Below are 15,450 nucleotides of genomic sequence, written 5' to 3'. Positions count from 1 at the left end.
GTGTAACTACACGGAACAAGGAGAAGATAATCAACCATGTCAATCTACACAGTCATGTACAGTGAAACGTAACCGTCGTTTGTCCGCCGCCCGTCATGATCTGATGATTGATGCGTCAGCCTTGGCAAATGGCCATGCACAAGTGCTGCGACAGACCTACCGCCGCGTAGTAGATCTACCGCGTACCGGCAGTACCGCTGAGCGAAGAAGCCATGCTATGCATGCAGGTGGTTGCATGCTGTGTTGAATCAGTAATAGTGTCAGTAACCTGAAATTTTCCGCAATAGGGACTGTCCCAGCAGAATCCCGCGAAGTGCCTCATGCCAAGCGCGAAACATTCGTGTAGCAAAATCACTCCAGTGATCAGCTGTTCTGAAGCAGACAGTGAAAGACAGAACTAGAAACAAGATGCGAACATGAACCTATCGCCGGAAAGCTGACAAGTAGCTGCGAGTTGGCGTGCCTTCCCACAAGTCGTGTCTTATCCAAATCATTGTTTTCATTGGTCACTTTCCGAGGTGTCTCTCAAAGGTAGCAATAACAAGTGCGTGCCTGAGCAGTGAGTTGGCTTGCTGCACTAGTAGTCACGAGCCAGCCCCTTTCAGGTGGTAAGTGAAAAACAGGCACCGCCATCCTTCTCTCCTCAGTGCGCTCAGTGTACGGCTAGTGATCAGTTGAAATGAAAACACCAGCGGTACAAAACAATGGCCACAGGATTGCAGCAGAGTCAAGCAGAAACGCTTGGCTCAAGCTGCTTTCCTGCGGCTCGGGGTGCTACGGATATCCAAACGCACCGATGCCAACCTGACGTTTGTGACAATCGATCATTTGAAACGGAAACAAGAAAAGATGAAGGACAACTCTCACATCAAGGTAATGATTCTAGCCTCATAAGTCACAGCTGTGTAGTCTTCAATCTGAACAGTCCCAACAGAAAAGAGGACATCCAATTTCCTTTCTAAAAAAATTTTCAAAATATATTATTATTATTATTATTATTATGATATCCTTGTCAGGCAAGAGTGACTACTAGTAGTAGTAGTGAGATACATGTAGATTTAATCACAGCCTTTACCTATTGGTAGCACGTCGTACTTTATGAATATGGTGTTGAAAAGAGCAAGCATGTGATGAAGTTTTATGTAAAATTTTCACACTTTCCTCTGGCTCTGAAATACAATGATAATAATAATGTTATACTCTCCTCCAGCTCTGGGATAAGATCAAATTGATGTTATTGTACGGCGGCTGATCAATTCAGGCAAGCTTACTGTTTCTTATTTTTTTTTGTTTCACAGAAAAGAAAACTGCCTCCTGCCGCAAAGCATCTAAACATGGCTGTAACCGAAGAACGCACCACCGATCGCACAAGGAATGTAAGATCTGGCTGGGCACAGAACTAGAGGATACACATCATCAAGCTAAGGCGTTATCCTAACCAGTGTTGCTATGATTGTGCTCATGCATGAGCTTCAAAAGCCGCGTAGTAGAGGAAATTCTACCCACCTAACTGAGCATACAGTCGTGGCAGGTCAAATCCAGACCGATGTGTACTTCCTGGGCAGCAGATCAATTTCAAGTGTACGCATAATAATATCTGTATCAACGTGTGCTTGATGATGCACTCTGATCTGAACTCATGAATCCTGGATGTATTGACGTGAACTTGATACCAGGGCAGTGAAACTTACACTGAATGCATTCTATTTTCCTGTTCTTATTGTTGTTGCTTTTGCAGATCTGGTGTTGAAATTTGTAGTGAACCACGACCTACTCCCACTCACTTACTGCATATTAGTAATGGTAGTACTTGCTGTTTCAGCCGAAAACGCTGATGGAATACAACCAATTCAAATTGAAAACGGAATGCTGACGCTCACGGTGCCACACAACAATGGTCTGACGCGAATGATAAGACTTCGCTCTACATGCACGGAGAGAGTTACACGTGCTGCTTTGGATGAAACCTGGCCCATTGACCCCTCGTGGAGCTTCACGCCACTAGTGTTCGAGTCACCTATGAATTCAATGTAAGGAATTTTCTGAGCTGACCTCTAGGCTATGTCATGACTGTGTGTGTGTGTGTGTGTGTGTGTGTGTGTGTGTGTTTGAGTAGAGTACGTTCAATTCTTAGCTGCAGATTGACTGTTTGTTTTTCTCCAGAAGTGTATACTTTTAAAGTAATAATGTGCAAAAGCTCTAAGCTAAGGTCTCTGTTGTATTTTGGTGTGGATTGTGGTGCTACAGCAATGGTTCCGGAGACATCCAAGTCTATGTTGACAACGAGGAGGTAGCAACAGCCAGATTCAATGTGAATAATGACACCATGTGGAGAACGAGAAGGAGACGGAATGGACAGGTTAGGTCAAGAATATGCAGACTGCGTTAGCCAAATTTTGTCCCCCCCCCCGCCCCATATAGTGTTTTCACCTCCACTTTGAAAATGTAATCCCATGAAAAGAGACCCATGCCCTGGAAACACTTGCAGGAGCTTCCTGATTTACGAAACGTATCTTCATGTCCAGGCAAGGTTTTCACGGCCATACCAAATAATCAATTACGCCGCAAAACCAGTCATTTTACACTGGAAAGTAACCAATGCAGGCACTGAAAGTGATCCGTTCCGATTCAAGAAGTGAGCGGAACTTGATTGGGGCAGTGGTGTAGTCCGGGGTGATTTCAAAGTGGGTCCCGGCTATAATGTGCTTCGCCTGCCTCCGCTCACATTTTTCACTTGTATCTACCAACAGGAAGTTTGCATATGTAACATATTTGCCCAGAATAATCTGCACTTGTATTTGCGCCAGCAAATTTGCACTTGCACCTAGCCACAGGAATGTTTTTGCCACGGCTTGTCTCACAGGTATTCCCACTGGTATCTTGCCACAGCAATACTGCACTTGTATCAACCCACAGGAATATTGCACAGTTTGGTTGAAATTCCTGTTCGCTGGATGACGCGAACCAGTCGGCCTAAGCTACTGTTGAGTATCCCAAGAAGGGTACATACATGGGTACTGAAGTTCTGATTCCTAGAAATTGTCTTCTAAGAGCACTTGCATATCGGGTCTTTCTGTATGGGATTATATTGATACTTTGCCCCTATGCAGTCGGATGAACTATGCTGTACTGGTCTGGCAAACCCGTGGAGGCAGCTACGTTTGATTCAACCAAAGTTTCTGGTAAGTAACTAACTTACCACTTAATAAATTGGCACTTATGCAGGGCCGCCGGAACCGGTCCGGCTGGTCCGGCCATGGCCGGACCACTTTTCCCAGCTGGGTGGTCCACCTGATTCATGCAAAACCGGTGTAAAAAATTTCAGAGGGTCAGGGCTTGGACTTGTGACAAGGATCGTTCAATGCACGACCTCACCTTCCACCAAAGCACTGCAGCATCAGTCTCTCCTCCATCCTATCGAAAATACATACGCGAGTCAACAGGAAACGAGCGAAAAGCACAAGATCGAGCGTCGATCCGGATCGAGAGACATCTACGTGAATGCTGTACGAGGAAGCCGAAAAAATGATCGGTCTTTCGACAAAATGTGCGCACACGTAGATGTCTGCACTGCATGCATTGTTAGAGATATCTACATACCGGTACACCGTAGCCCTGGCCGTATCAGGCCGTCAAGCGTAGCATACACGTAGACCTACGTACACTGAGCTCACGATCTAATCGGGATCCCGGGAGTCGGTTGAGGACAGGATGGAAATCGACGTGAGGTCATCATGTACATGTAGATCTAGTAAGTAGTAGTAGTAGTAGATTCTACGCACCACCAAAACGATGCACGTCTTGACCCCAGATTTGGCTTGCCTTCGTGATCCGTGGTCAACTACTTTGGGATACTTGGATCGTGTTTGGGCCGGAAGACTGGCCGTTGGCACGTGTAGCGTGTACACAGGCCTGCTGAGGGCAACGGAAATGTTACTTCTTGTATTGTAGGAGTAGTTTACAGCCGCGTGGGCAACTAACTTACTTCCTGTAGACTGTAGTTGATCTACGCGTATACGGTCTACAGGATCTAGGACTACAATTATAATGTCATGACACTTGCACGATACATCTGACTCCAGTCGTTCCAGCACTACGAGTGCGAGTAGTTGCAATTACAGTTCGTGTTCCGTTATCCTGATGGCGTTATGGCGTTGTCAAAACATGCCGGACCGAGCTTGAGTGCTCAGTTGGAGCGGGTTCTAGTTGTGGAGGACAAACCCTTTCAACCGCGTGACCTTACGTTTCCTCTTGTCGCATTTGGTGTGAAGAATGTTGTGTGCCGCTCCTTTCAGCCGAGTTGGTTCTCCTCTTGGGAATGGCTACATTGGGATTCAAAGAGCGAGCGTGCGTTTTGCCATACCTGCTGCTTGGCTGTTTCGAAGAAACTTTTGATCGCTAGCTGTGCTGATGGTGCGTTTCTGACGAAGGGGTTCCAGAACTGGAAGGATGCGACAACAAGCTTCAGGAGGCACGAGTCGTCCGAGTGCCACCGCGAAGCTGTAGAACGATTGCTAACAGTACCTGCCACCACGAAAGACGTGGGTGAACTCTTGTCGTCCAAACTTGCGGAGGACAAAAGGGCTGCCCGGGAGTCCTTCCTGAAGATTCTGTCTGCTCTTCGATTCCTCGCTAGACAAGGACTTCCCATGCGTGGTGATGGTCCGCAGGAAGAAGATGGCAATTTCAGTCAGCTTCTAAAGCTCACCAGCTCCAGTGACCCAGCTTTTGCAGAGTGGTTGCAACGCAAAAGCAGCAAATACACTGGCCATGATATGCAAAATGAGATCCTGCAGGTCATGGCTCACAGGATACTGCGTGGAATTATCGAGGAAATGCAGGGTCAGTTCTTCACAGTCATGGTGGACGAAACTACCGACTCTAGCACTATTGAGCAGATGACTGCCGTATTTCGTTGGGTGGATGACCAGCTGGAACCACACGAGGAATTTATTGGCATGTATGCGCTGGAGAAAGCCGATGCAGCCACGATTTTTGGCATGATCAAGGACGTGTGCACAAGACTCAACCTACCATTAGAGTTCTGCCGTGGACAATGTTATGACGGGGCATCTGTCATGAGAGGGCATCGAAATGGAGTCGCAGCACAGCTACTACAGATAAACCCCAAAGCGTTATACACTCATTGCTACGGGCATGCCTTAAATTTAGCTTGCCAGGATATGGTTCGAGACATCAAGTGTATCAAGGATTGTCTTAACACCGTGTTTGAGTTGTCAAAACTTCTGAAATATTCTGCGAAGCGCAATGCCACATATCAAAGGCTCAAGGATGACATGGCTCCTGACCAAGCAGGATTTCGAACGCTATGCCCCACAAGATGGACCACTCGCTCAGCCTCCCTCGCTAGCATTGTTAGCAACTACTCCGTCCTGCAAGCCAGCCTTACCGAATTTGAGTCAATGGCTACGTATGATGCCGAGATGTCAGCTCGTGTCAGTGGAATTGCACACCAGTTCTCGCTGTTCAGTTTCCTATTTGGAGTTATGCTGGGACGCAAAATTCTTGGCCTTGCCGAGAACCTGAGCAAGACGTTGCAGAAGAAGGATATTTCTGCTGCGGAAGGTCAAGCAGCAGCAACCGTCACTCTGCGATCCCTGACAAGCCTTCGGAATGATACATCCTTTGACACGTTTTGGGCGGACGTTGTCAAAGTGCAGTCAGCCAATGACGTGGATGAGCCGGTTCTAGCGAGGAAGCGGAAGACACCAGCTCGCTTTGCTGTCGGCACCGGCCAGGGTCACTATCCTGAAAGCCCTGCTGACCATTACAAGCCTATCTACTTTGCCGCCATTGATACTGTGATGGCATGCATCAAAGAGCGATTTGATCAGCCAGGGTACAAAGTGTACAGCTGCCTGGAGGGAGTTGTCCTGAAGGCTGCCAATGGAGATGATTACAGTGCTGAGCTGGCACGGGTTGAGGACATGTATGCCACGGACATCAATGTTCCACTGTTGCAAACACAACTGCCGCTGCTCAAGTCCTTGTGCACAGGAGGTGGAAACATCTCAATTGGCACAATCAAGACAGCCCTCCTCAACCTTGGTAGAGGTAGGGAACTACTGTCGGAGATATTTGCCATCATGAAGCTTATCCTCGTCATGCCTGCAAGCAATGCCACCAGCGAGAGGTCATTTTCAGCTCTTCGACGACTGAAAACCTATCTCCGCACCACAATGGCCCAGGCTCGCCTTAATGCTTTGCTTCTGCTGCATGTCCACAAGGACAAAGCAGATTTGCTCAGCTTGCGGCAATGTGGTGATGATTTCGTTGCCGCCAATGAGCATCGGTTAAACATCTTTGGAAAGTTTCAATAGACATCTTTCCAGAGCAATCCTGATTCCTAATTGTATATAGTTTCATCCGTCACATCTGTCTGTCTCTCTCACGAGATGCCAAATTGGCTCATATTTACGTAAATTTTCCGAATAATTTCCCAATTCTGATGCCTAATTGTTACTAATTGTATATAGTTCCATCCGTCACATCTGCCTATCTCTCTCACGAGATGCCCAAATTGGCTCATTTTCACTTAAATTCTCAAAAATTTCCCCGGGGAGATCCCCCGGACCCCCCTTGGACTTCGGCCGGACCACTCGCAAACTCGTTCCTCCGGCCCTGTTATGTGGTGGTTTGACGCCAAAAAAGCAAAAGAAAAACACACGAAGCATCAAAAAGAAAAAAAAAGGTCCAAGGAACTACAAGTTACACTATAATGTCCACTAACACCACCAGTCACTCAACAATCAGCTCATGCGATAACATTGCACGACACTGACTGACGGTACTGAAGTTCTACAACTAACTGGCTTGCAACACATGTCTGTACTGGCTTGCAACACATGTCTGTACTGGTTTGCTTATTCTATGATAGATTCAGGGTAACAGGGATTTGTATTTTTCCCATGTGCGCCGGGATGTTGCAGGTATTTCACATTACTCGACTCGAAGGCGTCGTGCACACACTGATGGATTCCTTGGCTAGGGAGTACAGCAGGAATCGTGACACATCGGTCGCTACATGCCTTGTGGAGGGTATGGCACTTATCCAAGATCTCACCACCAGAATTTCCAGGTCTGACTGCCCAAGGCCAGCCGAGCGGGAAGTGATTCAAGAAACCAAGTCTGAAGACAAGAAGAAGACATTTCCCCACAAGCATGTTGCAAACCTATGGAGCCTTCTCCTTGATGGCACCGCTGCCTCTCTCAACATGAGTTATTAGCATACTTGTCCCAATGATCTTCGACACTAGATGAGCTGATATGCCTGGCTGGATGTGTTAATCACCATGGATATGAATACCTTCATGCTCCTCTTAGAACTATGCACATTGAATTATGCTTATTGCAAAAATTGCATAGATCCTGAAAGTTTAAAAATATTCAAAAAGTGTTTTGATGCGGTGCTCTGGTCACTACATAATTTATACACACTTGCTATGTTTTCAAGGTGGATAAATCAATCAAATAGTTAACATGGTAGTGTTTCAATTGCTTATCACCAGAAAAGAGGGCACGGGAACGGTGCTTGAAATTACGTCCGATTTCCGAAAATCTAGCAAATTTGTCAACAGTACTACACATCTGAAAATTAACTTTGGTTCAAGGCTCAAGCAGATATGGTAAGGGGTCACTTGAAAAGCTGCTGAAGATGCGAAACATTTGATGATCTTTGGGAGCAATATCCTTCGAGTTTCATTGGATCAGACTGAAGGTCAAGCACATGTTGTGTGGTGCGCTGTGTTCAGGCTAAGCCCGCAGTGCTAGAGTTCTGTGCACCAGTATCAGCCACTGCGACAAGTGCTCGACTTCCGTTGTTCATGTTCATGGGTGCAGAATGGTTACCATGGTTATTTGTGTGATAAGGCAGGGCGCTTCCCTGGGGCAGGGCACTTCCCTGGGGCGGGGCGCTTCCCTGGGGCAGGGCACTTCCATGGGGCAATGCTACACCTTGATCACAGGATTTGGAGCGCTGTCTTCTCTCAACACCTGCAGTGCTTGAACCGTTATTAGTCAAGCTCTTCACCCTGCTCATAAACTGGCGACCAAGCTGTCGTATGGGACTTGCAGCTGATTCACTAGGGGTGGAGGAGTTGCCTCTCGTCAACAACGGTGATTCATTGCGCACAGCACCCAAGCCCAGCTGAAACAAATGCAAAGTAGAACACATCTTACATGTCATGGGAGTCGGAAGGCATTTTTTGGTGTGGTACGGTCAACCATCTAAAGTACAATTTACTCGTGGGGGAAGGTGGCTGAGCCGAAGATGTTGGAAATTTAGAGCCCAGATCAGTGTATTCTATTGAAGACCAGATCAGTGCATTCTATTGAAGTTCACGGGTACCTGGGGCAAAGTATTGTACGGTCAATACCAAAATAACCGCACCATGTCACCATGTCACCATGTCACCATGTCCAACGCCCCTGCTTGCACAGTGGGTACACACTGATTCAGACAAGCAGCAAGGCCACACCATTCAGACAAGCAGCAAGGCCACACCATTCAGACAAGCAGCAAGGCCACACCATTCAGACAAGCAGCAAGGCCACACCATTCAGACAAGCAGCAAGGCCACACCATTCATACAAGCAGCAAGGCCACACCATTCAGACAAGCAGCAAGGCCACACCATTCAGACAAGCAGCAAGGCCACACCATTCAGACAAGCAGCAATGCCACACCATTCATACAAGCAGCAAGGCCACACCATTCAGACAAGCAGCAAGGCCACACCATTCATACAAGCAGCAAGGCCACACCATTCATACAAGCAGCAAGGCCACACCATTCATACAAGCAGCAAGGCCACACCATTCAGACAAGCAGCGAGGCCACACCATTCATACAAGCAGCAAGGCCACACCATTCAGACAAGCAGCAAGGCCACACCATTCAGACAAGCAGCAAGGCCACACCATTCATACAAGCAGCAAGGCCACACCATTCATACAAGCAGCAAGGCCACACCATTCATACAAGCAGCAAGGCCACACCATTCATACAAGCAGCAAGGCCACACCATTCATACAAGCAGCAAGGCCACACCATTCATACAAGCAGCAAGGCCACACCATTCATACAAGCAGCAAGGCCACACCATTCATACAAGCAGCAAGGCCACACCATTCATACAAGCAGCAAGGCCACACCATTCAGACAAGCAGCAAGGCCACACCATTCATACAAGCAGCAAGGCCACACCATTCATACAAGCAGCAAGGCCACACCATTCAGACAAGCAGCAAGGCCACACCATTCATACAAGCAGCAAGGCCACACCATTCATACAAGCAGCAAGGCCACACCATTCATACAAGCAGCAAGGCCACACCATTCATACAAGCAGCAAGGCCACACCATTCATACAAGCAGCAAGGCCACACCATTCAGACAACCAGCAAGGCCACACCATTCAGACATGCAGCAAGGCCACACCATTCATACAAGCAGCAAGGCCACACCATTCATACAAGCAGCAAGGCCACACCATTCATACAAGCAGCAAGGCCACACCATTCATACAAGCAGCAAGGCCACACCATTCATACAAGCAGCAAGGCCACACCATTCATACAAGCAGCAAGGCCACACCATTCAGACAAGCAGCAAGGCCACACCATTCAGACAGTTGTGATTAATCAATAACTTACACATCTTTGCCGTGGCTGGCTCAACGCCCTTGTCTCAGGGGATTCTGTCCCTGCATTAGCTATGCTTGTCACATGCTATGAGATTGTGTCTAATAATAATAATAATAATAATAATAATAATAATTTTACAAGAAGTCGGAGGCGGATAATACTTTAATAACGAAGGTACGTGTTGGGTCGTAAGTATCCACGCAAACATACATCCAGTCAAAATAAGGCACTTGTCAAAGTATCCGAACGTTTTCGGTCCCTTCTCATCAAGGATTATACAGGGAATGGCTCAAGTTGGAAAGACTAAAACTTATATAGCGTAAAGATATGAGATAACAACACTCGTGACAAGGTGGAAAATTATCAAGTTCAGCACGACACAAAACTCGAAGGAAATAATAATAGTGACAAGAACACAGTGAGAAAATTAAGTTACATTGTTAACACCTCGACGAGGAGTAACACCAAACAATTGTAGCGACAACACATTTTCTTTCTGTACGCAAAGTTCAGGATCTAACTTACGGATATACAAAGCTTCTAACACAGCCAGATGCAACGCACATCTACCACGTGACAATATTGAGAACACATTATCACTGTACAACTCACGACAATTGGTACGGGCTGACAGATGTTGCTTGATGGACGAAGTGCGATTCAACAAATAGATGGCATTGCCATGGGCTGGCCGCTTGGTCCTGTATTGGCTAATATATTTGTAGGGTTCTGTGAAGCGTCCATTAGTCCATCATTGTGGCCCTCTATGTACTGTCGTTTTGTAGACGATGTGTACTGTCACGATGAGGATGAGGATGTCTGTGGGACTTTTCTACTAACTCTGAATAGCCTCCATCCGGCGTTGATATTAACGTCGGAAGCGGAACAAAACGGCAGATTATCCTTCTTGGATGTACAAATATCACGCAACATCAACACTAAGAGTTTGGACACCACTATCTATAGGAAGCCAACTTTCACCGGCCTCTACATTCCGTGGGGGAGCTATACTCCAACGAAATCGAAGAAACATCTTGTTAAAGCGCTAGTTTATCGTGCGCATAGAATATGTTCCCTTCATCTATTGCAGGACGAATTAGACAGACTGACATCAATATTTACGAACAACGGCTATCCAAAGGAATTTCTGGCCAAGCTAATCAACGAAAAACCGGCGACAGACAAGCCGATCCAATTTGGACCTGACCTTTGCCCAGTGGTGCTCCGTTTACCCTGGGTTGGCGCTGGTTCTGCGCGCGTGGAGAAGGATGTTCGTGGTATCGTATGTCCATCTTATCCGTGCGTCAAGCTGTACGTCATAATTGGGACAGTGCGTGCGTTCAGTGTGAAGAAGGATGTTCTACCTACCCTTAGTAAAAGTAACCTTATCTATTTCTTTCAATGCCGACAATGTGAAGATCGGTATGTAGGTAGAACCCTTCAGCACCTGGGCGTGCGCATTTGTCAACATGTGCCGTTACGTTTTGTTCCGCTTGATGCGCGTGAGTGTCGTCCTCGCTGTGGTCGTCCTCCAAAATGTGCTGTCCAGTCCATCGGTGGATCTTCCTCTTCCTGTGAAGATGTGACTGCATGCCCGTCCTCCTCCGCGTGTGTAGGGCAGGGTCCAGCTGAGAACAGCGTGAAAGATGGTGAAAGACCGACACGTAAACCACCGAAATTGACAAAGGATCTGTCTGCGTCGGGAAGGGTTACGCGAAGCCAAGTAAAAATACGGACTGGTGAGGACGCACGTACAACGACAACAGAAGTGACAACAACAGTCAATATTCGAAAACGTGGTAGACCGCGAAAACGAACCTCAATATTGAACACCGGACAAGTTGGAGTAAGAAGATCAATAGAAATCCGCAATGGAGGAGACGTAGCTGAAAGGACACTGGGCATCGCGCACACAACGGCTAGTGTCAGAAAACGTGGAAGGCCGCGGAAAAGCAAAGAGACGGATAGTGGTGATGGCGCGAAGAGGCGAGATGACGGGACATTGGAGGAGACAACACCCAACGGAGCTAAGAATCGCACTTCGTCCATCAAGCAACATCTGTCAGCCCGTACCAATTGTCGTGAGTTGTACAGTGATAATGTGTTCTCAATATTGTCACGTGGTAGATGTGCGTTGCATCTGGCTGTGTTAGAAGCTTTGTATATCCGTAAGTTAGATCCTGAACTTTGCGTACAGAAAGGAAATGTGTTGTCGCTACAATTGTTTGGTGTTACTCCTCGTCGAGGTGTTAAAGGGGAAGTTAAGGCAAAAAATAAAATTTCACCAGTTGTAGTCTTCGGGGTGCTGAGTCGAATGGTCTTGGTCCGAGGAAGCTGAGACGCTCCCTTCCTACTTGAATCCCAATCGAACTCGCGCACTTCCACCCAAACTGGGTGACTGCGCCCTACTAGATGGGGATTTGTATGCAAAATGTCACTAAAAGCGCCATTTCGTTCTTATAAAAACACGGATGACCGCGATTGGCCCATATGTTGTAGTCTTTTGGACGCTGAGTCGACTGGTTTTGGTCCGAAAAGGCTGCGATGCAGCGTTCCTCCTTTATTCCCAATCGAACATGGTTGAAGAAGCGGTCACGTGGTCCTGGTTGCCCAAATCACCTGGTCACCACGCCAGCAGGTGACAACTTTCACACCAAGGTTCAACTCGAGTTCAACTCGAGTGACAGGACTGCACCCAAAAAAGGTCCAACAGGCTAGTAAGTTGTACCCTGCAGGCACGGTGACCAGGTGACTGGTGTACGCAGGAGCACGTGACCACTTCTTCAACCATGTTCGATTGGGAATAAAGGAGGAACGCCGCATCGCAGCCTTTTCGGACCAAAACCAGTCGACTCAGCGTCCAAAAGACTACAACATATGGGCCAATCGCGGTCATCCGTGCTTTTATAAGAACGAAATGGCGCTTTTAGTGACATTTTGCATACAAATCCCCATCTAGTAGGGCGCAGTCACCCAGTTTCGGTGGAAGTGCGCGAGTTCGATTGGGATTCAAGTAGGAAGGGAGCGTCTCAGCTTCCTCGGACCACGACCATTCGACTCAGCACCCCGAAGACTACAACTGGCGAAATTTTAATTTTTGCCTTAACTTCCCCTTTAACAATGTAACTTAATTTGCTCACTATGTTCTTGTCACTATTATTATTTCCTTCGAGTTTTGTGCCGTGCTGAACTTGATAATTTTCCACCTTGTCACGAGTGTTGTTATCTCATATCTTTACGCTATTATAAGTTTTAGTCTTTCCAACTTGAGCCATTCCCTGTATAATCCTTGATGAGAAGGGACCGAAAACGTTCGGATACTTTGACAAGTGCCTTATTTTGACTGGATGTATGTTTGCGTGGATACTTACGACCCAACACGTACCTTCGTTATTAAAATACTTGGTCCGCCCAGTTAAAATTGGCGCTTATCTTCTCACTTGGTTTTTTGTTGTTCTGCCTGTGCCACACGGCATGGAACCACCGATTCACCATCCGAACATGACCATTGACCATTGCATCCGACGACATGGCGGCACAAACCATCACAGAAGTTGCGATCGGTTCGTTTGAGTCTTTTTGACGGAGCTGCCGCCGACGAACACTTCCGTCAGCGCAAGAAAACACTGCAACCTCCGCTCGAGTCCGTAAAATAGGTCAGGATGTTCGCATTTCAGAGCGATGGAGAATACAGTTTCTGTCTACTTCCAGCTGTCTGATGGCAAGGATTGTTTACCCCGGGGAGGTATAGAAAAGCTGAAAAAGCGCTTCGCGAGCTTGAATGTCAGTGCTTGCACAGTACAGCGCCTAGTGAAGGGCTATCACCAGCAAATCGCTGACGAAGAAACTGCAGCTCATGTCGATGTCTCCAGTAAGTGAGACCAATCCGGCGGACACACTTTGAAGCTCACAGAGGACAGGGCAAAGGAGCTAATCAAAGGAAACACCAAGTCCTGAGAGAAACACTCGTGCAAAGGACTTTCAGGAAACTAGCCGAAAAGCCTGGTGCACGGCGTTGTAGGTGCAGTACGCACAGGTGCTACATCAAGCGGAAGCTATCACTGCGCTGCATGTACAAGCACCAGCGGCTCGCGTGGGTACGGGTGCTGATCAGCAAGTACGACAAGCGCAAGAGGCGATTTGAAAAAAAGGACACTGATATGGCGGTGCCTTTTTGTCTCAAACAAAGTCGCATTATTGCGACGAACGGGGATAACACTTACAGTCAACATGCCTGCAGTCTCACTCAGCTTCTGATGGGAAGGTGACAGGCACGCACTGCCTTTGAGCGTGATTCGAGACGAGGAGAAGTGGAACAAGCTATGAAACGACCCGTGCAGCAGCTGTCCGGATCGTACGTTTTGAGCTCTTCCTCCAGCGACGATAGTGGCGAGGAGGATGTGTAACTTGCTTGAATTTTCGACTGAGTTGGTTACTGTAAATAATCATGTAATTAGTGCTTTGTGATCGTGGCTTGCTTCAAATATTCGTATTTCTTTCCTGAGACAAGTGTGAAGATAAGCGGCAATTTTAACTGGGCGGACCAAGTAATAATAATAATAATAATAATTGTAAAACTAAAAAATGTGTTCCACATCGATCCTTACCCAGCCATGAAAGTGTCTTGAAATCGACCGGCCGTTGGGCGTTGTTGGTGTGGTTTCTGTGCACTGCATTGATAGTGATGGCTGCTGGCCTTGGCCTCTGACAGCTGTAGGTGACTCGGGGGTATACGATACATTGGCATCAGCAGCACACGCAACGGCATTGGTTGCACTGGCTACAGCTGCGGCCTTCCCCCCAGTTTCGTCAATCATTCCTGCATCAGTAGACGTCGCTCCAATTGCAGTGCTCGCAGTGGCATCGCCTGCAGATACATTGTGTCTTCCTGCCTCGTCCGTGGGACGCTTGACTTCAACATGGACATGCGATGTGCTGCTAAACACAGTCGTCCTTACGCCTGAACGGTCATGATCCTGGCTGGCAGTAGCTACTTTGGAAGTGGTGACTTCCATCTCAGTGGAACGCGATTCATCGACACATGGCGAGGCGGATTTCTGCAAAACCGCCTTTATGGAACGGGATGTGCTGTTGAAGTGTAGTTCGTCACTTTCAGACGCCTGGGCGGAGAATGGAAGAGCAGCAAGACTGATATGAAAAAGGGTGGGTGAATGAAGTTCTCAGCAGACAAAGTCCCCCCCCCCCCGCCCAAAATGATAATGTCCAATAATAGTAACACTTCACTACAAGCATCAGGGGCGTGCTCGGCCCCCCAACTAGGGGGGTGCACGGGAGCCGAGGGGAGCCCCCCGGCAATTTTCTGCAATTTGTTTGCAACCTTTCTTGAATTTTAGAGCATATTTGCATACATTTCAATTGCAATTACCCAGATTGAAAATGTTTGGGGGGTGCACGTGCCCCCCGTGCCCATCGCCGAGCACGCGCCTGAGCATCATTGGGCGAAGATGAAAATTTCAGAACCTAGAGTCATGTGGGCGCTGAATCGGATGGTGCTGGTCTGAGAAAGTTGTGGCAACTCATTCATCCATCGTGGCCCTATTTATTACGGTTCACTCTAAGGTAGCGCTGGGGTTAATGAATTCAATTGTGACTAATGGACGGCCAGAGGGGCACAGCTTCCTCAGACGACCACCATTTGACACAGCGTCCCGAAGACCACTAGTAACATTGCCTGGGAAAGCCAGCAGTGTCCTCCAGGACCTATTCTTACCATCAGCTGGCAGCACCACCCGGCACCAGGTTTCCAGGGGCCTCACTGTCTCC

The 15,450-nt window shown here is 47.6% G+C and overlaps 2 protein-coding genes across 3 annotated transcripts in view; one reads left to right on the top strand and one right to left on the bottom strand.

Annotated features, from left to right (window-relative positions):
- Window positions 1–666: 666 nt before the first annotated feature.
- Window positions 667–7,499, top strand: LOC135827118 (uncharacterized). Its single transcript, XM_065339646.1, has 6 exons — window positions 667–873; window positions 1,299–1,376; window positions 1,739–2,030; window positions 2,248–2,359; window positions 3,111–3,182; window positions 6,951–7,499. Exons 1-6 carry the CDS (start codon window positions 705–707, stop codon window positions 7,245–7,247), a joined length of 1,020 nt encoding a protein of 339 aa, XP_065195718.1. The 5' UTR covers window positions 667–704; the 3' UTR covers window positions 7,248–7,499.
- Window positions 7,445–15,450, bottom strand: part of LOC135827099 (uncharacterized) — a 25,869-nt gene continuing 17,863 nt past the window's right edge. The window contains exons 13-15 of one of the 2 annotated variants that reach the window (XM_065339628.1): window positions 14,274–14,786; window positions 7,958–8,167; window positions 7,445–7,921 (exon numbers count right to left, since the gene is read on the bottom strand). In XM_065339628.1, coding sequence (XP_065195700.1) covers window positions 7,769–7,921; window positions 7,958–8,167; window positions 14,274–14,786 — 876 coding nt within the window. In that variant the 3' untranslated portion in view covers window positions 7,445–7,768. Of the gene's footprint in view, window positions 8,168–14,273; window positions 14,787–15,450 lie in introns of both variants that reach the window. The other variant, XM_065339623.1, reaches the window with a different exon arrangement.

This window comes from Sycon ciliatum, chromosome 1, assembly GCF_964019385.1.
Source record: "Sycon ciliatum chromosome 1, ocSycCili1.1, whole genome shotgun sequence".
Lineage (NCBI taxonomy): Eukaryota > Metazoa > Porifera > Calcarea > Leucosolenida > Sycettidae > Sycon > Sycon ciliatum.
This window is presented reverse-complemented; position numbering and strand designations above follow the sequence as displayed.

Coding starts and splice junctions, on each gene's coding strand:
- LOC135827118 (XM_065339646.1), top strand. CDS start 705: ATGGCCACAGGATTGCAGCAGAGTCAAGCAGAAACGCTTGGCTCAAGC. Junction 874..1,298: donor AGGACAACTCTCACATCAAG/GTAATGATTCTA, acceptor TTTGTTTCACAG/AAAAGAAAACTGCCTCCTGC. Junction 2,031..2,247: donor GAGTCACCTATGAATTCAAT/GTAAGGAATTTT, acceptor GTGGTGCTACAG/CAATGGTTCCGGAGACATCC.